Below are 22,919 nucleotides of genomic sequence, written 5' to 3'. Positions count from 1 at the left end.
GTAGGAGTGGTTACCATAGAAACAATGACTCAGACCAACTTGAACCAATTTGTTTTATTTGTCGTGTTGCAACAAAAATGGCCACTGAATGGACTATTCGGTGGGGGAGCTGGAAGTTAACCATTTTCAATGGGTGACGTCACACTGACTCGATCCAGTTCTCAGATATTGTCAATGTGCAGAACCAAAGCCTAATGCATCATGGGAATCTTGAATAAGCTACGACTCGCTGGGACGGGCCCTGAAGGGAGCAGCTGAAGGGGCAAAGATGAAGATGCAGAATGACAAACTCCAGAGGAGATTCACAAGTCGGTTCAACAGGGGATCTCTTCCCATGAGCAAGGCAGCTTCACGCCAGTGTGAACTGATGCAACAGTAAAGATAGCCGTACTTCCTGCTTGGTTTTGAATTGCTTAGAGTTCATCCCCATGACCACTCATTGTTATGCTATTCTTTTGAAGCACAGGCTTCAACAACAAACCAGGAAACCGTCAGAACTTATTTACCTTTAGATGGAAATCAATAGCGTTTGTCCAGCACAAACAGTTCTCTGTCATCAGCTGCTTTTAATAAAGCATTTCACTCATTTATACACTTTTTAATACTTTTGTCTCTGATCTTTGAACCCAGAGTCCTCCTTCTTTGCGTCGCCTCCATTCTGGGATCTTCACCAAAGTGAGGAGCAGTGAGACCACCGAACGGCTCTGAAGCAAATCCTGGTTTTTGCCTACAGCTTCAAGCCTTGAACGTTCGTCCTCAGATTCAGCATCTGTTTCTCCTGCCGTACTTTTTCCTCCTTGAACGCCATCTTGTTGGCTTTCTTTTCAGCCCTTCTTTCCTGAACAAAGACAGAAGAGGAATTTCAAAAAATCTGGATCAAACTCTTTCATTGTGTGTTTTCTTTTCACCCATAAAGTAATTATCATTCGGATTTCACCTTGAAAAGTACCTGCTGACAACTAGTGCTTGTAGCATTAAAGTCAGGTTTCGTTTTTTTCTTATTGAAATTTGTTTTAAATCCTTTTAAAAAGGAGATTTCCCAAAACTACCAAAGTGGTGAAGGTGTGTTTTCTTCTCCTCCTCTCACCTTCCTTTCGTCCTTGATGAGCTGCTTCCTTGCCTTCCTCTCCTCTTTGCTCTCTTCCTTGTTTCGGGGCTGGGTGGAGACGCGCGGCAGGTCCGAGTCGTTGATCCGGGTCATGCGTTCTGCCTGTTTGGCTGTGAGTCCTCTGTTGGGGAGAACGTCCAGAGGGATCCCCGTCTTACTGGACACACGGATCGACTTTGGCTGAGGACAAAGAAAGAGGAAGAGGGAATGTTTGCATTCTGCACACAGGTTCAGGGCAGGAAAAAGAAAAACAAATGACCCCCCCCCCAAATACCAGATAAAACTGTCCGTCACCAGTGGAGGTTTGACTCTTTAGGCTCCTTGGGATTCGATTATGACGATTATGTCTGGAACAACAAACTGCACCCTTGTACATCCTCATTGTTCGCTGTTGTTTATTATCACTGTTTTTGCACATTTGGAATTTGCACGACATCTTGTGTTTTCTACGATTTTTCAGTTCCTGTATACTTTTTTTTGGCATTCGGAGCAGACAGCAAAGTAAGAATTTCAATGTGCAGGGAAACCCGTTTCTTAATGTGCTTATGACAATAAACCCTTTGAATCTTGAACCAATATTAATTTTCTCCACCAAAGGGCATTTGTAAGTAAAGTCCAAATGAATAAACTTGTTAAACATTTATTTATAACATAATTTATATCACGGCCTTGTGGGAGACTGGAATGTCGGGAGTTGAGATCCAGGCCGAATCATCCCAAAGAAGACTTGACATTCAGGGTCTAGCGGTTGGATTTGGAGAGTTAAACCACTAAATGTTTCCAGAATGCAGCTGTGTCTGCAGCTCACCGTTCCCTCAGGGGATGAGTCAAATCCCAGTGACAGCTAACAAGAATTTTTCTGACGTCCCGCCCCAACAGACCTGCACACAACTCGGAGGCTAGTTTCTAGACGTAGGAGGCTAAAAACTGAATTATCACAATTAAAACCACTGGGAATGCTTTGAAAATTGAGTGGGACATACATTTTTTTATTCTCAAATATTTAATATTCAGAATCGTTTACAAATCATAATCAATGCAGCTAATCCTTGACCCCCCCACATCACCAGTGAGCATCCTCTGTGAATGCGTCTGTTTTCTTTGTGATGGTTTCGCCGCATGGCCAGAAAAATGTAAATAATTTTTAATTTTTTTAAACAACAACAACAACATGGGAATGTTTGTTTGAATTGCTGCCTGACAGTTGGAATTCTAAAGTCGTTCCTACAAATGATGGGCTGTCAGACAAGAATGCGCATTAAGATTCCTCAGATGTTATTTTAAGAAACCTATAGTTTCACTCTGGAAATCTTTAAGATATATTTTTGTTTGGCTGAGTGCTTAGACGATTTTTTCCCCCAATGATCAACTGCATTTTTTTTAGTATTTGTTATTCAAGCACTATTCCTATTCCTGCTAATGGAGCTCCACGTTAAAGTCTTTTGCCTTTTGTGTGGCGCTTTGAAATATCCTCCATTTTGACCCAACGCTTGAAAATCCCCCAAAACAAACTAAATTCAAATGAATTTAATGAAAAGTTCAATTAGAATGAACTAATAAAATACTTTCAGATAATAAAAATAAAAATAAAAAAACAGATATTTTAATTTTGGATGGAATTCCATATTTCATATTGCACAAGAGAAACTCTTTTCACCCAGATGACAGATTCTATAAGGAGTTTTTCAAATGTTTTCGTGGTTTTGGGATTAAAACTTTAATCTGCGTACCTTTGCTGGTTCTTCGATGACTTTGGGACGGTTGTAAAGGTTGGAATATGTACCTGTAGAAAAACAAACACATTTAAGCAATAAAAAGGTGTTTAAGCTAATAAAAAAAAACCTAAACATTTTCCACAACTATTCCGGTTTTTCCTGTTTTTAGTTTACATGGCTATTTCTTTTTTGAGTGGATTGACATGAAGGTAAATCGCAAAAATCTGCCTCAAATTTGAGGAAATCATCCGGATAGACTTTACAATCGATCATCTATTTAAAGAGATGAAACAATAAAATGCAACTTAACCTTAATTTATCCAAAGACTAAATCAAATGTTCAGAATAAATGAATAGCACCAGTTAGAATCTGCTGGTTCTGTATGAGTTACAGTTTGGGATGTAGTGACATCTAGTGGCAAAGTTAAAAACTGACACTGCATAACAAGTATGACTTCCTGCTTTTTCACATTTTAACCAATTTCTAATCCATCAAAACACTAAAATATTAGACCTAATGGGGAGTTTTCTTGTCTTCAGTTTGTCCCTTTTGGGTTCCCGTAGGAAAAAGTACTTTTTGAAAAGTTCTCCAGATTTAACAGTTTTGGTGATTAAGCCTGCTAACATCATCACGCCCTGCACTAACTTACAGAGTCCTGATCTAAGAATGGAAAGCTTCACCAAAAGATACAGATGTTATCAATAGAGTTTAGTCGGGGTTGATTGATTATCTGTGGGAACTGTTCTGATTCTATATCAGTCTCTGCCTTGTGAACAGGATTTTTTTGGCTCAAATGCAGTCCCGTCTTTCTGTCTACAGTCCGGTCCCGCCCGCGCTGCACCTGGTTGGTTATGCAAACCGCATCAGGTTTTGCAGAGCCAATCAGACGCCGAAGCCGTTCGCAGACATGCAGGAGGGAACTGTGGAGAAACTCTGGAGGGGCTACGGATGTGTCGAAGGTACGCAAACATAGAAAAAACTCTGCAGTCTTCTGCATGTTACAAATTAACGTTTGTCCTCCCCGTACTGAGAAAAATCTTGATCTCTAGAGTTGTGATAGAAATGAGACTCACTGATGATAGTTTCGCAGTCCCATTTCTCTTCTGAAGGCTCGATAACAACCGGAACCATCTCCTCGTCCGTCTCCTCATCTTCCTCTTTCAGAACAGGAAGTTCCTTTGGACCCAAATCGTCAGGCCTCAACGAGCTGAAAATCAAAAAAATTGATCTTGAAGCTGCTGCAGCCAAGGTTCTGTGTCTCTAATGAAAAGCCTTATGAAAGCTCAGCATAGGAGAGAAAGGACCTCACTTTTTCTCTTTTTCCGTAAAGTAGTCCTTGATGACTTCCTCCAGCCGAGCGCTGTCCGGTTCGATAAAGCCTTCCAGCTCCGCGTTGTCCAGAGCGCCGATCTCATCGTCGTCAAACTGTTCGTAAAACTGAAACGACACAAATTTGTTGTTTTGTCTCCAGTTGCAAAATTAAAGGCATGATCGAATTATTGACGATAACTTTACCATCGCCAGGTTATATTCTTCCTTTCTAATGTCTTCACTTTAAGGCAAATATGGGGAATTAAAACACAAAATTATTGTTTACCTTTAGTTTAAAAGCCACAGAAATATTTCTTCTTTGTAGTTTATTCTACATTTAGTAACTATGATTGGGTTAATTTTTATTTTAAAAATTGCTTTGGACGAGACAAACTTCATGGGAAGATCTCACTGTCCAGAAATAAATTAATGAATGAGCCACAGGTCCTTTTTCAGCAGAATTCAGGGGGAAATTGAAGCAGAGGCAGAGAGGTGTTAGAGCTCCCCCTTGTGGCAGCTCTGTCCTTCTGCAGGCGGCTTTTGCTCTCCGTTGCTGCTGTTTTATGGAGCTCAACACTAAATGTTACGAGCCGTTCCGTATGTGGGGTCACATCAGGATCAGTTTAAATTAAATGGAAAACCAAATAGCAAATTAGAAAAGGATGTATTGTGCACTTAAAGGACATCTTGAAAATGTGAGAAATCAAATTGTAGATATGGAAATATTGAACATTTGAAGAAGAAAACGTAAATTTGAACCTTGATTTAAAATAAAAACGATAAACCTGAAACTGCTACCAAAAAATGTGTATTTGTAACGGCTCAGTTTAGTTTTTTTCTTGGTTACTGTCTTTGCTTTTAGTCCTCAATTTACAGTTTCAACGTAGAATTTTCACGCTCTGGGTCGAGTCTAATCTTGTCTCATAAAAGAGAAATAAAAATAGAAAATACAATACCGCAAATTTTACAAAGAGACTTTTATTTTCATTTGGTAACACTTAAACGCGTATATTCCCCCTTTTTAATCAACTTTCAAATGTAGAATCTTTTTTCTAAATATTCAATATTTATTTCAAGTTAAAAGCATATATTTTTTCATATTAAAATGATCCTTTTTTCAAAATTTCCTTCAAGTTTACAATGTGTTTGAAGTGGTCGATTTTTCTTCTTTTTTTCAAATTTACAATCTGGTTTTTCATGGACTTTAAGCTGATGAAGATTTGCCCCCCCCACACACGCAGCCCTCCTCTTAAAAAAAAAACAAACGCTCACCTTCTCGAAGCGATCGTCCAGCAGAGAGAGCTGCTCGCTCCTCCTCATCACAGACGACGTCAGCGAATACTCTGTGAAGCGGCTCTTCGTCTCCTCGTCCATGAACAGGAAGTCTTCACCACCGCGGCCGTCTCCTCCCGTGTGCTCCTCGTCTGAAAAACCGCCCTCGGAGCCGAAATCGCCCTCTTCGTCTGTGTCCTCCCACTCGTCATCATCATCGTGATCCCCCCTGAAGAGAGGAAAAATATTTCACTATTGGAAATGTGAAAGTCCTTCTTTAACCTCTGAATCCTAACGCCTCCAGGTTTTTGGACATTTTTCTAAAATTCCATTTAACCCTTGTGCTATCTTAGATGACCCCCCCCCCCCCCCCCTACATTAACGTATTCTCCCTACCATGACAAAGGTGGATAAAGGTGGAAAGATTTCATGTAATCCATGGACACCAGTGAAGATCACAAATCATTGAAGAAAAAAGGTTCAGCGCACTGTCTAGTGGGTCTAGATGACCCCACTCCCAATGTTAAAGTGCCTAGGATAGCACAATGGTTACATGCATTAAAACACTTTATAAGGAAAAATCCCCACCAAGTTGATTTTGAATATGATGATGAATATTTATGTATGTAATGACTGGACCATGGCTGTATACAGGGCAAAGGGGGAGAGGGGGGGGGGGGGTCTCCCTCTAAATGCAGAGCCTCCACCACCCCAAAGTAATAGCCGGCAAAAACCCCTAAAAGCTACAAATAACCCAAAGAAATCAACAAATACCACAAAATACACAAAAACACAAGGTTGGATGGACAGACAGTCAAAAAAGCTATGATGACACTAAAGCTACAATCGCCAAACTTTCTCACATGACTAATTATCACCTTTATTTCTAGTTAACTATTTTCCCTTTTTTTTGTTCAAGCTGCTTCACGGAGGTGAAACGCTTAAGGGTTCATCGGTGTAAGGAGGTGAAAACCTGGATCTGTTTATTAAACGTGTTTGTTTTTTAAATGTAAGACCGAACGACTGGATCGGGACTCGGTGTCAGCAGATCCTCAAAATCAAAATGACACGAATCAGATCGGAACATTCCTAACATTTAAATGACATGTGCTGTTAGAGCAGCATCCCACTGTTTAGCCGATGCCATCTTTGCTTGAAAACTGAAAGGAGAGACATCAGAAATCTTCAAACTTCTCTCCAGAAAGCTGCTCAGATGGAGTTAAACCAGCAGACATTATTATTTTAAGATATTTAGAGTCTTCTCACTCTGTTTCTAAGCCTCCCGCCGGTCCGTTTGCTTTTGTGATAAAGTCGTCATCCAAAATGTTGTTGGGGTTTTCGTAGTCAAAGTCGTCATCGAGGGCAGCAACGATGTCGGGGTCCATATCCAGGCGAGGTCCTGAAAAAGAACAAAGAAACCGCAAGGATGAGCACCAGTTTTACACAATATTAAGCTTTAAAAAATAAAAGTAATCAATCGGTTTGATGCAATTACACAGGAAAGGTTTTACACAACAACTCCAAACAGATCATGATGTCAAAGAGCTCCAAGGTCCACTGTTCTGCTCAGATCCACGGATCTCTAATCTTTCTTTTACAAGGAGAATCTGCAGGAAAAAAAAAAGAATTTTACCAGAAATGGGAGCAGCTTTGTTCAGGAGTCCCACCTCCTCTTCAAACTCTGAGGCGAACACAGAAGAAGGCAAGTGCAGCGTGGCAACCTGATCAAACAAAACACAGTTAGGATGTTTCCTACGATTTGATCGTACTTATAGATCTTAAAATACAATTTAATTGTTGATGGTGACACTTAAACACAGTAGATCAGTATCACATTTGAGTTGCTGCTTATGATGTCAGACTTTTTAGCTTCCACGTTGACATTCCTGGGTTAGGAGAACGTCTAGATCACATTGAAAACACACTACATCTAGTGTGTAGAAATAAAGTTAAAGCAGCTGCAGATATTTTACAGAGGACAAGGATAATCTCCTTGAAGGTGAACAAAAGGATAAAAAAGAAAGACATCTGATGCCTACTTCAGCTTTAAACAGGCCAGTCTGTGAAAACATTGTCCAACATTAAACCTGTCAGTGGTCTGAAAAATGTCAGGCCCCCTGGTTTAGAGGATTTCATGTCTAACTCACGGGACTGTCTTCCTCCTGCTCCATCTCATCGTCCCCTTCATTTAGGAACTGAACAGATCCTCCATCACGGTTCGATGAAACAGCAGCAACCAGCTCTGACTGGCCGGATGGCTCCTTCAGGTGCTGCAGGTAATCGTAGTCGTCATCAAAGAAGACACCAAATTTCCTCTGCTCCTCGTGTCTCTTCTCCGTGTCCACCTGGACAAAACCACCATCCAAGAAGTCTTTTAGAAACACAACTATTACATCACATGTCCTTATGCAAAGTGGATTAAAAATCAATAAATATGCTTCTACATAACAGACAGAGCACCTTTGCTGCAGGAAGGAGGACATGTTGTGGCGCTTTCTCGTCAGCAGCCAGGGGATCCCTCTGACTGCGGTGGACAAGGTGAAAGGTCACGGCCTTCTTCTTTTCAATGAAGGCTTTCTTCTTTCGATGCGGCTACAAAACACACAAAGGCAAGTATTCCATGAAACGCAATATAATAAAACTGAATCCAAGTATATTTGGATTAATTTATGAGAGTATCAAGATAAAGTAGGACTTTTATCAAAAAACAAACAAAAAACCCTCCGGATCGTATATCATTTGAAATATTTACTCAGGGATAAAATATAACAGAACCAAAGAGTAATAAATATCACAAAAACCACAAAAACAGAATTACGGAATACTGTTATTACCTAGTTAATCGGCTTCCAAACAAAAAAGTAGAATAAATTCAGACTTCATAAATAAACCCAGAATAAGTTAGCTAAAATTGTTATGTTAATTTGTTCAAAATGAAAGGTAAAGAATAAAATAACACTATTCTTAAAGTGAATCCTGCATAAAACATGCAACCTGGTAAAATAATAAAAATCTAAATGATTTTTAGTAAACAGTTGCAGTAGGAGTTGTTAGCTAAAGCTAAAACTGTTAGCTAAGTAAGTACATGTGTCTCCATACCATTTTTTATAGCGCTCTTTTTTCTTCCGAAAAAGCTGGTGAGGTAAATCCTCCACAGGCAAACAGTAAAACCACAAAAAAATGTAACAATAAAAGTACAATCGTTCTTTGGCAGCTACTTTAATTCTTGATCGGACACGCTAGTTTGTTCGTGGCCTTGTTAACATCGGATCGGGGCCATGTGGGCGGGGCGCTTTGCTGATCTCCACTGTGATTGGTTGGTATCGGTAAAGAAGGAGTGTCTACCCTATGGTGGACACGATCGAGCAACATGCTGCTACTGATTCAAGGAAGGGACCATTTGGAACACGATGAAGGGGTGAACCGATACGATTATGGTCAAGCAAAAAACCTGCACGAGACCCATTCTTATTATTGGACCAGACATAATCATATAAAGAAGGCTCAAGGTTTAATACTGATTTTAAATAGCTGCTGTATTGTCATTTGTACAGTTTCAATATTTGCTGTCTAAAGCTTTAATGGAACATCCCTTTCTTCTTCGGGTTTAGTCGTGGTTCATTAACAGTGACCTGTTGCACTATCGCCACCTATTGATTAATTCAAGAAAACCTACATGGATTCAGGGGCCTGGTTGAGATGATTAAGAAATGTAATGGAAGCCGATCATTCAATTTGCTTAATTGCGATTTTTAACGTCAGTCATGGTATTTCACCCACTTCCAATTATATTTGCACGATTTCTTTTTTATAAATGGCATTCTTAAACAGTTTGTTAATTTCTTTTCAATTTTGTCAAATAATCATGGGCTAAAAGCTAGAATTCGAAATGCATAACTTTATATGTGCAAAAAAAAAAAACTTGACCCAATGCTTTTGAAAAGCCTTAGATACTAAAAGAATTAAAGACCAATTATGTTAGGTATGCAACGTCAAGTCAACTTTATTTTCACAACTACTGTATACACACACACACGATATACAGCACAGATTAAATGTCTGTCGACTCAGTGCAAACAGCTTTTCTGTAAAATTTCTATAAAAAATAAAAAGCGCTTGTGAACCACAGAGTATAGGTAAAAGAAGCTTACAAAGCTTATCAACATTTGTATCAGAAGATCTTTCTCGCAGGGCAGTTTCTTCAGTAAAGAGAAATGTGTTAAGTAAATCCTACAAAGGGTTTAGAGACATTAAATATGCCAGGTTTTATGTTTAACATAGCATATAATTAGAGGATGATGCTTTGAAAGAGAGACGTGTTTGGCTCTTAAAAGAGCCGTTGTGTTGTTGGTGGATCATTAAGTATCTACTTGGTCTTGGCGGGCTTCTCGGTCTTCTTGGGCAGCAGCACCGCCTGGATGTTGGGCAGCACGCCGCCCTGAGCGATGGTGACTCCGCCCAGCAGCTTGTTGAGCTCCTCGTCGTTGCGGACAGCCAGCTGCAGGTGACGGGGGATGATCCTGGTCTTCTTGTTGTCGCGGGCGGCGTTTCCGGCCAGCTCCAGGATCTCAGCGGTCAGATACTCCAGCACGGCGGCCAGGTACACGGGGGCTCCGGCTCCCACACGCTCCGCATAGTTGCCTTTACGCAACAGTCTGTGGACACGACCCACGGGGAACTGCAGACCAGCGCGGGAGGAGCGGGTCTTTGCCTTGGCACGGGCTTTTCCGCCAGTCTTTCCACGTCCAGACATATTTAATGTTCTTTTCAGGTTCCACACAGAAGAGAAAATGAGCTGCAGAGTCGCTCTGCCTCCTTTAAATGGTCGCGAGCGCGGGTCGGTTTCCTGCCAGACCAATCAGAAGACAGGCTTCCAGCAGAGCAGCGGGAGGAGTCCGCTCTGAAAATCAGCGGTCTTTTTGAATGGATCTTGGTCCAATCAGCGGTTCTCATTCGGGCGCGAGGCGTCTCTTTGAGCTGCAGGAAGAGCCGCTGTCCAATCAGGATCCACATCTGTTAAGCTGCGTCAGTTTCTCGGCGGCTTTAAGAGCAGCGAGACTCCGCTACTGAAGCAGATGATTCTGCAAAGACAGACGAGTCAGTAAAATGGCCAGAACCAAGCAGACCGCCCGTAAATCTACCGGAGGCAAAGCTCCCAGGAAGCAGCTGGCCACCAAGGCTGCCCGTAAGAGCGCCCCGGCCACCGGAGGAGTGAAGAAGCCTCACCGTTACCGTCCCGGTACCGTGGCTCTCCGTGAGATCCGTCGCTACCAGAAATCCACCGAGCTGCTGATCCGCAAGCTGCCCTTCCAGCGGCTGGTGAGAGAAATTGCTCAGGACTTCAAGACCGACCTGCGCTTCCAGAGCTCTGCTGTCATGGCTCTGCAGGAGGCCAGCGAGGCTTACCTGGTGGGGCTCTTCGAGGACACCAACCTGTGCGCCATCCACGCCAAGAGGGTCACCATCATGCCCAAAGACATCCAGCTGGCCCGCCGCATCCGCGGGGAGAGAGCTTAAACACCCCTTAACACAAAGCAACACAACGGCTCTTTTAAGAGCCACCAACACATCTGCAGAACACAAATCCTCACTTGTCAGTGATAATAAACTTTAAAGTACTCATCACCGCTGGAATTATACACTGACTTACTGCAAAACAAAATTCATGTGAACATAACGTACAAGACTGAAAAAGGTCATATAGCTACAAGACTGAAAAAGGTCATATAGCGTCTCATGTTGTCCGCTGCAAACCATGTGCAAAAGTAAACATTCTGTAATGAATTGATGAACAGAATCATTCTAGACTGTACAGGAAGTTTAATTACATAAAATATACAAATGTAAGACAGTAAAATGCGTACAGACAAAGCTTTTGAGTCCAGATGCCATGAAATAACTTGGATGCCAACTGGATGAATTAACTATTCCATAATTATGCACGAGAACCAGCATCACACGGTTGGCCTCCATCAGCCTTAAGGCATACGATTGGGATGTTTGAAGCCCAAAGAGCATAAGTCCAGTACTACAAAAGACATTAAATGCAATTTTTGGCCATTGCAAAAATAAACTAGCAATACTTTTTCTGTCAGTGTTTCAAAGTAAGAAAAGCAGATAAATGTGGGTTTTATTTAAATAACTTTTAAGACTTAGAAGCATTGGTTGAAACAAGCAGAACACCAGAGCAGCAGCTTGAAAGGGGAGCGATCTCTAGTCTTAAAACTGGTATTTGGAAATGCCTAAGAGATGTTGTTTAGGAATCAAATCCCCGACACTTGTTTACATCGGACTTCACACACAACACTGACAGCTGCCACCTCCAAAAGTTCTCTGATGATACAGCCATTGTCGGGCGGATATCTCAGGGAAACGATCTGGAGTACCTGGAGGTCATCACCAACTTTGTGGACTGGTGTGCTCTGAACCACCTGCACATCAACGCCAGCAAGACGAAGGAGGTGGTGATCGACTTCAGCAGGAAACCACATCTGACTGCACCGGTGAACATCCAGGGCTTGGACATTGAGGTCGTGGAGGACTATAAATACCTGGGTGTTCACCTAAACAATAAACTGGACTGGACACACAACACAAATGCCCTGTACAAGAAGGGCCAAAGTCGTTTCCACCTGCTCAGACGACTGAGGTCCTTTGGGGTGTGCAGGACACTGCTAAGAACTTTCTATGACTCTGTGGTGGCTTCAGCCATCCTTTATGCAGTGGTCTGCTGGAGCAGCGGAAGCTCGGAGAGAGACAGGAAGAGACTGAACAAGCTGGTCAGACGGGCCGGCTCTGTCCTGGACTGCTCCCTGGACTCCATCGAGGAGGTGGGTGAGAGGAGGATGTTAGCCAAGCTAACATCAATCATGGAAAACCCCTCTCACCCACTGTACCAGACTGTTTCAGACCTCAGCAGCTCCTTCAGTGGCAGACTGCTGCACCCACGATGCAAGAAGGAACGCTATCGCAGGTCCTTCATCCCAGCTGCTATCAGGCTGTTCAACACCAGCCTAAGTAAATAGTTTTCATAGTTTTTGTTTTTTATTCACTGTACAAAACTGTATATACAGATGACCTCTATATACCTGCACATCTCTTTCCCTGTTTATTTATCAGAACACTCTTACTTTTGTATATATTCTTTCAAATGTGTGTCTGTCTAACTTGTCATTACTGTCTGTACATACTTGTGCCAAACTCCAAGGAAATTTCCCATTCGTGGGATAAATAAACAAATCTAATCTAATCTAATCTATAGTTCATTTTATGATTATATAATTCTGCAGGCTTTCTAGATATTTTAAAATATTTCAATATGTATTTACATTTCTATGTATTTATATTTCTATGTATTTTTTTGTTGATTGTTTGAATGTTGATATGATCTTTTTAAATTAAAATATTGACCTAATCATGAGGAGTATTAAGATTCTCCATTTTCATGGTCATGATTTGTTAAGTTTTCACAATTTGCCCGACATTTCTACAGCAGACCACAAGGAGGGGAATAACTGCCACTAATGAAAAACAAGACTGAAGAAGAAGTAGGAGGAGTCACGTCTCTTGACTTCTAACACGTCCTCAGATGCAACATTAAAAGGGGGGAATATCCTTGAACTCAACCATAATTTTGAAAATCCAAACTGCTAATCATGAGTGGAAGAGGCAAAGGAGGCAAAGGGCTCGGAAAAGGAGGCGCCAAGCGTCATCGCAAAGTTCTCCGTGATAACATCCAGGGAATCACCAAACCAGCCATCCGCCGTCTGGCTCGCCGTGGCGGTGTCAAGCGGATCTCCGGTCTGATCTACGAGGAGACTCGCGGTGTGCTGAAGGTTTTCCTGGAGAACGTGATCCGTGATGCCGTCACCTACACCGAGCACGCCAAGAGGAAGACCGTCACCGCCATGGATGTGGTGTACGCTCTGAAGAGACAGGGACGCACCCTGTACGGCTTCGGCGGTTAACTTTACAGCTTGATCAGAGAGAAACAAACGGCCCTTTTTAGGGCCACCCAAACCTTCTAAGAGCATGGATCCAGAGTCCTTATAGTATTGATGAAAGCTTTTATTGCTGCACACTTGACATAAAGCAATGGTTGCTAAATTTTGCTAATTGCATATCCATTACACCAAATGGTTTTGTCCAAAACAAAAGGTCCTGTTAAAGAACACCACAAACTTTCCTCTACAGGTTCAAAGTTATAACAGTGAGTCGTCCAGGTTTTTGAGCAAACCGATTGTACCTTCCCGGAAATAAAGACCCGATCTCTACGGACAAATAGCTTTCTGGATGAAAACGTCTGAAATCGGCGAAGCTTTTTAGGGCCACCCAAACCTTCTTAGAGCATAGATCCTACACCTGATTAGTGTTGATGAAGCACAAGTTGAATACTTGACATACTGTTTATCTGCAAGGCTTGCTATATTTTGCAATAGTTTTCATGATTTCATGTCAGTTACACCAAATGGTTCACTGAGAATGTATCAAATACATTGGACTACAGGCATACCTACATGCTGCATTGAAACCTACCAAGAGAAAGGATTTTCATTCTTGTTTATATAAAGCAGGGGTGTCAAACTCATTTTCACCGAGGGCCACATCAGCATATTGGCTGTCCTTGAAGGGCCAGATATAACTTATACATGTAACTAAATGGAAAAATAAATGTAACTACTAAATGTTAAGTCATTTATAACTTTTTAAAGTGACAATTGCAGTTTCATAGAAAACACATGTTTGCTTGTTACTTTAGCATAAATCCTTTTAAATTTGATTCTATCAGGTTAGGTTATGACATAATGTATACTTGCCAAATCCCAATCTGATATTTGAAGTCTGATTCCCCTTAGATATGAATAAATACACACCAATTTTTATGTTTTATTTTAAGAAATTGAAAACTTCTATGCTCTCGCGGGCCACAAAATGACATGCCGGGCCACATTTGGCCCTCGGGCCTTGAGTTTGACACATGTGATATAAAGGGTTGGTGTATTTGAATCATCAGCTTACTTTATCATTAGAAATTATTTCACGTAAATCATTCATTGTATCTTTTTATACTGATTAATGTTTAGCATCAAAACCAAACATTTGCAGATGTACAATACAAACTGATAATTCCATGCATCACAAAGAGGGAGACGTAGAACAATGTTAGTGGTGTGTTTGCTGTTTTTCACTAGGCATGGTCTGATTAACTTGTCATACATTTTGTATATTTTACAAAAAGAAACTTACTTGCAGTTGGTCTTTTGCCTCTTTAACATCTCATTTGTCTCTTCGCTTTCCCATGCCGATAAGTAACCTTCAAAACGATATGCATTGCAAAAGTCCAGAGCGAGTCTTTATTGAGAAAGAATTTTTTTTTACTTTGGTTTGTTATATAAAGTGATTTCCATGTACTGCATCGATTTTGCTCTCGGTTAAATCAGTTTCAAATGCACACTAAAGAGAAAGAGGAATTTTGAGCTCTTCAGATCAGGTGTGTGGCTCTGAAAAGAGCCGTTGGTTTGTGTGGATCACATGGGTCCGTTTACTTGGAGCTGGTGTATTTGGTGACGGCCTTGGTGCCCTCGGACACGGCGTGCTTGGCCAGCTCCCCGGGCAGCAGGAGGCGCACGGCGGTCTGGATCTCCCTGGAGGTGATGGTGGAGCGCTTGTTGTAGTGAGCCAGACGAGACGCCTCGGAGGCGATGCGCTCGAAGATGTCGTTGACGAACGAGTTCATGATGCTCATGGCCTTGGAGGAGATGCCGGTGTCGGGGTGGACCTGCTTCAGCACCTTGTACACGTAGATGGCGTAGCTCTCCTTCCTGGTCTTTCTCTTCTTCTTGCCTCCTTTGCCGGCGGTCTTGGTCACGGCTTTCTTGGAGCCCTTCTTGGGCGCAGACTTGGCTGGTTCGGGCATGATTCCTCTCAGGTTTCTCAACAGAGAATGGAGGAGGAAGTGATCGGAGGTTGATTTTATACACGCGGGATGTAAATTAGACTGTGTCGTTCCCCAGAAATGATATGCTGAGCTGTTCTATCGTTACAAGATCAGATTTCTCGATGGGAAAAAAAGGGGAACACTGGGCTGTAACGACACTGAACAGGAAGTTGTGGTTGTTCTTAACATTCGATTGAGTTTTAATATGCCTCAATTGGTATTTTAATTTTTTATTGTCTTAGAATTGAAATGTTCTTATACGTCCTTTGGATTTATATTTTTCGTTTTTTGTCATTTTCACTTTTAAGGTAGAACATTTTAAAGTCGGAGGAAATCAGATAAAAAAACAGCCGCTGTTCTGTTCTGGTTAATTGTGGTGATACTTTTAATGTGCACTGTCCCAGAATTAACTTCTAAGGGGCAACAATAAAACCACAGATAATTTGTGATGCCTGTATTAGCTCCTTTTGTGGCATAAATGTAGATGTCTGTCCGATGTGAAGCAATAAAACCAAATAATCAGTTGAAAAACAAATGAAATTATAAAATGTTTCAAGTAAAATATTTTCTAATGATAAAGTAATGAAGGATGTTGAGTTCAATGACCACAACCAATCATAAATAGAAATCTTGTCAATTATTTTCAGAAAGTTACAAAATACAGATTTCTTTAATTGGGCGCCCGCCGTTTCTATTCAGAATCACCAAGACTGCAAGAACTGACAGGAAACAGTTTCCCACAATGCATTTTTTGTAGTCGTAACTATTCGATCCCATTGTCATAACTTGTGGGTGGAAGAAATCAAAGAACTGAGTCTTAGAACTAAGCTCCATTATCTGTAACAAAAAGAAACTCAGTAATGGTCCTACAGTAGTGCAAGACTTGTTCTGGAAGACTCCTAGTTAATAATAGGTTACAATGAAGTTTAGCAGCAGAAAATGAAAAATGAAATGGCGATCAGTTGAGGTACTAATCTTAGTGGTAAACCCTGCTCTGCCAGAAACGCCAGCGTCCTGCCTTCAGCATGGGATCTTCTGTCTACCATGCTTACTTCTGGGGGTTCCTCTGCAGACTTGGCACACCTGACATCATCATGCTTTACATTTGGCGCAGCACGATAAGGGAAGTGGCACTCTGATTGAGAAGTGCTTGGAGACATGAAAGATGATGGCAACTTGGGCAGATTCTGCTGTGTTGCTTGCTTTTTTTGTGAGACTCACTGCCTGCATGTTCATGGAGCCTCTTTTTTCCACTGGACCCATATTTGACAATACATTTATACAAAGTACACCAGGCATGAACTGTAAAAAGTAAATAAATGTATTTAGTAAAATGCATTACTAGTATATTTCATTTTCATCTGCATCTTTGAGACTGACTGCAGTGAGTTTTGTGGTTGGTTAATCTGCAGAGGGACCAAGAAAATCTACAAGGGGGATTCTCCTGGTCAATCAATGGGGCACTGATCAAAGAAATAAAGATGATCCCGGACCAGATTTAACAAACTACTACAAACGGTACATACAAACCATTCACGTACTTGACATAAAATGGCAATTTCAAACATTGTATAAAACAGTTGGCATGTTTTAATCTCTGCATAAATTCCACTGTAACTAATTGTATTGGAACGGCTGACAGTGAAATCCGGAACAAAAACTGTACTCACCATCCAACATCCAACATTTGTCTTGCGAATGTACGATGAAAAGAAATCACCATATTTGTCTTTTTCTTCCAGCAAAGACCACTTAAATGTTTTTTTTATCGTATTCTCACAACTGAGGTCGTGACCACGCTCAATAATGACGATGACCGCCATTATTTTAACACAAATTTTTTCGCAAACTCTTCAGATTTGTTTGTGAAATTTTAGCGTGGGTCCGCCATTTTTGGTGTCCAGGGCAGGGGTGGTCGATCGCGATCGACCGGTCGATCTTTAAGGACGTGAGTGTAGATCGCAGGCCAGCAAAGATAAATTACATTAAAAGTACTTCTAAAAAAATCCACCAGCCAATCAAAATCCTCACCCAGAAGTACGGGACTTGATTGACATGCAGAACGGCCAATCGGACATCTTCTAATACAGTACATATGTCGCTGCACATGCATGTTTAAATTCACCGAACTCAAATTCTCTGTCATCAGAAAGTCGCTTTCTGCCCCACAGCACGTCAAGTCCCCGGCTGAATACCACTCCAGACAACCGGATTGTTTATTGAAGCTGCCCCCCGTGTCTCCTCCTGCTATCGGCTCTGCAGTTCCCGCCCGATAAATACGAGTTAATTAAGGAAGCTGTGTTTTTTTTCCCTTGGCACGCGCTTCATACGGAGCCAGCAGCGCTTTAGAAATGCCATCATCCACGCATTGCACGGTTTACAACAGAGCATGACATACGATAGTCGCTGCTTTCCGTCTTTGAAATAAAATGCCTCATCTGTTGATGCAAGAGTCTCTTTGCGTAATCTCACTGTGTAGTTTTTAATCATCAGTACATAAGCAACAATGTTCAAATAAACATGTAACTAATTAACAAACATTTACTGATAGTATTCAAATATATATATACACACACACACACACAAAAGTAGATCTTCAAGGCATTGTCGATTAGAATATCTATTTTTTTGGCAGCTCACATGCCAAAGTGCTCACAAAATCAAAGTGTGACCACCCCTGTTCTAGGGAATCCGACACGCTGACCACGTGGTACAGACAGAGCCAGTCAGAGCCGTCGACGCATCAGAAAGCAACTAAAACGTCCCGTCATTGGTCAATTAGGCCGGGAAGACGAAGACAAGATGGCAGCGCCTGTTGAGGAAACGATCCACGGAGAAATATCGAATAAAAGCCAAAATTCGCCGATTTCGGACGTTTTTTCATCCAGAAAGCGATTGGTCCGTAGAGAACAGGTCTTTATTTCCAGGAACGTACGACCGGTTTGCTCAAAAACCCAGACGATTTCCTGTTTAAGTATTAAATTCAAGTTAAATCCCAGTTATTACGGTATTCTTCAATGGGCTAGCCACAACACTGCTGTACATTTTTTTAGATTACAGTGAATACAACCGGCAGTCATGCCTCAGGACAATAACTTTGAACCCGTATAGGAAAATTTGTGGTGTTCCTTAAGAGGACCTGTTTTGAACGAAACCATTCGGCGTAAGGTTTATGAAATCAATTGATAAATTTAGCAATCGTTGCTATATGCCAAGTGTGCAGCAATAAAAGCTTCATCAATACTATAAGAACTCTGGATCCATGCTCTTAGAAGGTTTGGGTGGCCCTAAAAAGGGCCGTTTGTTTCTCTCTGATCAAGCTGTAAAGTTAACCGCCGAAGCCGTACAGGGTGCGTCCCTGTCTCTTCAGAGCGTAGACCACATCCATGGCGGTGACGGTCTTCCTCTTGGCGTGCTCGGTGTAGGTGACGGCATCACGGATCACGTTCTCCAGGAAAACCTTCAACACACCGCGAGTCTCCTCGTAGATCAGACCGGAGATCCGCTTGACGCCCCCACGGCGAGCCAGACGGCGGATGGCTGGTTTGGTGATTCCCTGGATGTTGTCACGTAGAACCTTGCGATGACGCTTGGCGCCTCCTTTTCCGAGCCCTTTGCCTCCTTTGCCTCTTCCACTCATGATTGATATCTTGTGTCTGACACAGAACTGTAGAGCAACCAGTCGGACAGCAGGTTTTATTTGTTGACCGAGGACGTGTTAGAAGACAGAGGCGGGCTTCTTTCTTCTTTGTGAGTAATTTGCGTTTGAGGTGACAACTTGGTAGTGGCGCCTCCAGGGGTGGATCAAAAGTCAAATCAAACTTTTCTTCATAAAGCGTCACACATTTGTAGCACCAAATGCGTTAAAGCATTAAAGATTACGTTTAAACCTAAAGAGAAAAGCCAAAACAAAGACCACGACAAAAACAACATAGATCCATGCATAATGCTCACAACTTCCTAACCCACCACACACCCACACAAACATAATTAAACCGGAAATAAACTTTTAACCAAAAATCCTGTCCTTGTACTTAATACTAAAGTGAGTAAATTCCAGCCCTGGATATGATAGAAAATGCTTGATGTAAATTTGCATCCAACAGATACTGCTTTCTGCTTTTTCTGGATCTGTGGATGAACAAGCAAGAGTGATGGCACGAGACGTTCATGAGTTTCAAATGTCAATATACAAATACATAGTGGAAATTATCGCATTAGCTTAGAAGAGTAGTGAAGGATTTCTTAACCTCTCAAATTCCCGCTTTGTTCTGAAGCTGTCTCTGTTCTTACTTTGACAGCGATGGAAGAAATGTGTAAACAATAATTTCATTTCACATTTTGTTTCCATAAGAAAAATCTTTATTGATTTTAGAAATGTGTTTTTTATTCTTTGATTTTAAAAAAAAAAAAATAACTTTTGCCATTCACAAAAAATTTTTTTTGAACAGCTTTTGTGGGTTCCTAACTAATATGTCAATTTAGGTACAGTTTGTTTTGCAACCTACAATATAACTTGAAAACAAATTTTCCCATTAACTGACTTTTCACCCCTGGGAGCCCTTTTCTGGTCTATTATCCCAGTACAGGGAAAGTACAAAAGCACAGACTGGTGAAATTCATCACAAAGACAACCTGTGAGAACGAGACCCAGACTCAGGAGCTAGATGTTGACTCCTTAGGAGACTGTGAGGAGAGAGAGGCACTGCAGCCCAGTTGCCCCATCACAGATGAACAGACAGATGATCTACAGTCACCAGAAAATGACGCAGAAGAACACCCTAGAGTGATGACACAGGTTTCGAGCAGTAGGAAATACCCCACCAGAGAACGTAAACCCCCGGGGTATCTGAAAGATTATATTCAGGGAGATGCCAAGGAGGAAGACAGTATGCTCACTAGCATAGACTACTGCTACCGAACAGTTTGTGGTGTGCCACTAACCTTTAAAGAAGCTATGTCATCGACAGAATCAGGAAAGTGGAAGAGAGCTATGGATGAAGGGATCAAATCCTTAGAGGATAATCAGACTTTTACCCTGACTACATTGCCAGAAGGCAGAAAGACAGTGGGAGGTAGGTGGGTGTACTCCATTAAGGAGAACAATGATGAACATGAACAATACAAGGCCAGATTTGTGGCTAAAGGATATAGTCAGAGGGCCGGGATTGATTTTGGCGAGACATTCTCACCTACAGCTAATCTGACCAGTGTACGTGTTGTGATGCAGAAGGCAGCCCAAGACAACCTAACATTACACCAGATGGATGTCAAAACAGCTTATCTGCATGCACCCATCGATCGAGACATTTACATGGAGCAACCTGAAGGTTACGAAAAAGGGGAAGGAAACCTGGTGTGTAAGCTAAAAGAATCCATCTATGGTCTGAAACAGTCGGGGCGCAATTGGAATGAGATGCTTCACACATGTCTGACAGATAACAATTTTACTCAGAACCCAGCAGACCACTGTGTCTATACAAAAGAGTCGAAACAGGGAGAAAAGGTAATAATCGTCATCTGGGTGGGTGATCTTATCCTTGCAGCCAGTAACATCAAAAGTCTAAACCAGGTGAAGGCGTTACTTTCCACCAGGTTTAAGATGAAGGATCTTGGTCAATTAAAACACTTTCTAGGCATAGACTTCAGCCAATCTGATGGCTGTGTAAAAATGTCTCAAGAGAGGTATGTTGAAAGGATCCTGAAGCGCTTTGACATGCAGGAGTGTAGAACAAGGGAGACTCCATGTAAAAAAAAATAAATAACTTTTGCCATTCACAAAAAATTTTTTTTAACAGCTTTTGTGGGTTCCTAACTAATATGTCAATTTAGGTACAGTTTGTTTTGCAACCTACAATATAACTTGAAAACAAATTTTCCCATTAACTGACTTTTCACCCCTGGGAGCCACACACCAACAGCTTTCTGTCCTCATTTGAAACAAGTTTGACTTTTAAAGTTGACGGTTTAGGGCAAGAATTGTCTCAAATTCTGGTCTTTGCTCAGGTTACAGTGAAAAGAGACAGAACAGAAAAAACAACACATTTTCATTCTTTTTTTAGGTTTTATTCTTAAGCGTCTTGTTATTTTATTTTCATGAAGTGTTTTACTCTATGAAAGAGGCCATCTTTAGACAATCAGAAAGAAACAAAAATGTCCAAAAACATTAAAGAAACCAGGTGTGGATTCGACATTTTGGGATTTAGTGTCACAGGCCAGATTTCTGAGAAGGACCAAGATAGATTGACTGAAATTCTGTTTTTTTAAAGGTTGGAAGATTTAATCTTCATTCTTCTTCTTCCACTTTCGGCTTCTCCCATCAGGGGTTGCCACAGCGAACAAGTCGCATGGTAAATTTGGCAATGTTTTACGCCGGATGCCCTTCCTGACGCAACCTTCTCTAACCGGGCTTGGAACCGGCAGAGGTAGAGAAGGGAACAGGGAGCAGCCTGGAGTTGAACCCGGGTTTCATGGACGGAAGGCGCCGCAAACCAGCACAAGCTAAACTGGCTCCCAGGAAGATTTTATCTTCATGTTATAACTTATTGCAGCTGCAATATATATTATTTCAAACTTGAAGTTATAATTTAAACGGTTGGATGTGCTTTGTGTTTGGTCTAAAGATGAATGGGGACATCAAACCAAACTAGGTTGTTTTTGCAGGAGATGGTTAGTTACCTGATGATGTGGCTGCAAACACAGTTATTTGACAGAAAAATCCAAAACTGCTTTATTTAAATCCCCCACATTAGCCTTTTCATGTGTGCTTAAGCATTTCAGGAGCTTGTTTTTGTGTTGGTTAAACACAGATGGGATTAAAAGGCTGTAAGACAGAGTCAACAGTGCACAAACTTTGTCAGAAGAAAATATTTACCCCCAAAAAAGGACGCAATTGACACTGTATAAATAAGGAGTCTGTAACATGTGGATTATTTATTCCTACATCGCGTGTCTTTGGCTTTAAAAAAATCTTAACTTGATTAAAAGCACATTACTTAAGTTAAGTAGATATTCTAATCGATGCTGTAAAAAACTGTAGTTGTTGTTATAATGATGGAAATTTCATGTTTGACTTGTTTTTTCTTGCATTTTTATTTAAGTACTACAAGTATGAAACTTTTTGTTTTGCCGACAGACAACGCTTTAACAACTAATCTGACTCCATATAAAACTGCAGAAGGAGGATCTGATTTGACACAGAGTGTGCCTTATTTTGAAAGGAACTTGTTTGTGAAAGTAAAGAAGCTAAAGTTCTCTATAGAAAAAAATACAACACTTTTTTAAATTTAAATTGTTACAAATGTTGAAAAGCTTTTAAAGCTTTTTTTCCCCAAAAATAAATTAATGGTCACAGAAACATAAATAAAGTGTATTTTTCTTAAAGTTCAAAATGGATTGGGCTGCTGTTGCTGGTTTTTGGTCAATAAGAAACTGGACCAAAAGTTTTTTTTTATTTTTTGGTGTTAAAAGTCGCAGCCCCCTCGTCTAAACAAAACCAATGAGTGTAGATTTTAATTAAAACAGGAAAATCGTGCAATGTTAAAATGGAGACAGTCCCCGTTGGTCTGTACCTGT

At 41.1% G+C, this 22,919-nt stretch overlaps 5 protein-coding genes across 5 annotated transcripts; 1 reads left to right on the top strand and 4 right to left on the bottom strand.

Moving 5' to 3' along the window:
* Positions 1-36: 36 nt before the first annotated feature.
* On the bottom strand, positions 37-8,709 carry ltv1 (LTV1 ribosome biogenesis factor). The gene is made up of 11 exons (XM_004065538.4): positions 8,507-8,709; positions 7,868-7,999; positions 7,555-7,752; positions 7,041-7,128; positions 6,674-6,806; positions 5,408-5,636; positions 4,134-4,261; positions 3,898-4,031; positions 2,839-2,891; positions 1,088-1,288; positions 37-838 (listed from the first exon to the last, which is right to left on the bottom strand). Exons 1-11 carry the CDS (start codon positions 8,507-8,509, stop codon positions 728-730), a joined length of 1,410 nt encoding a protein of 469 aa, XP_004065586.1. The 5' UTR covers positions 8,510-8,709; the 3' UTR covers positions 37-727.
* Positions 8,710-9,031: 322 nt separating this feature from the next.
* Positions 9,032-10,176, bottom strand: LOC111947388 (histone H2A-like). Its single transcript, XM_023954455.1, has one exon. The coding sequence runs from the start codon at positions 10,158-10,160 to the stop codon at positions 9,774-9,776; it is 387 nt and encodes a 128-aa protein (XP_023810223.1). The 5' UTR covers positions 10,161-10,176; the 3' UTR covers positions 9,032-9,773.
* Positions 10,177-10,477: 301 nt separating this feature from the next.
* On the top strand, positions 10,478-13,421 carry LOC101172554 (histone H3). The gene is made up of 2 exons (XM_011481633.3): positions 10,478-10,857; positions 13,062-13,421. The coding sequence occupies exons 1-2, from the start codon at positions 10,514-10,516 to the stop codon at positions 13,372-13,374; spliced, it is 657 nt and encodes a 218-aa protein (XP_011479935.2). The 5' UTR covers positions 10,478-10,513; the 3' UTR covers positions 13,375-13,421.
* A 1,405-nt stretch (positions 13,422-14,826) lies between these two features.
* Positions 14,827-15,339, bottom strand: LOC101172789 (histone H2B 1/2). The gene has a single exon (XM_004065535.4). It carries the CDS (start codon positions 15,321-15,323, stop codon positions 14,949-14,951), a length of 375 nt encoding a protein of 124 aa, XP_004065583.1. The 5' UTR covers positions 15,324-15,339; the 3' UTR covers positions 14,827-14,948.
* A 3,286-nt stretch (positions 15,340-18,625) lies between these two features.
* Positions 18,626-19,014, bottom strand: LOC101172305 (histone H4). The gene has a single exon (XM_011480746.3). It carries the CDS (start codon positions 18,982-18,984, stop codon positions 18,673-18,675), a length of 312 nt encoding a protein of 103 aa, XP_011479048.1. The 5' UTR covers positions 18,985-19,014; the 3' UTR covers positions 18,626-18,672.
* Positions 19,015-22,919: the final 3,905 nt, after the last annotated feature.

The sequence above is a fragment of the Oryzias latipes genome, chromosome 1 (genome assembly GCF_002234675.1).
Source record: "Oryzias latipes chromosome 1, ASM223467v1".
Lineage (NCBI taxonomy): Eukaryota > Metazoa > Chordata > Actinopteri > Beloniformes > Adrianichthyidae > Oryzias > Oryzias latipes.
The sequence above is the reverse complement of the archived record's forward strand: the minus strand, read 5'-3'. Positions and strand labels throughout refer to the sequence as shown.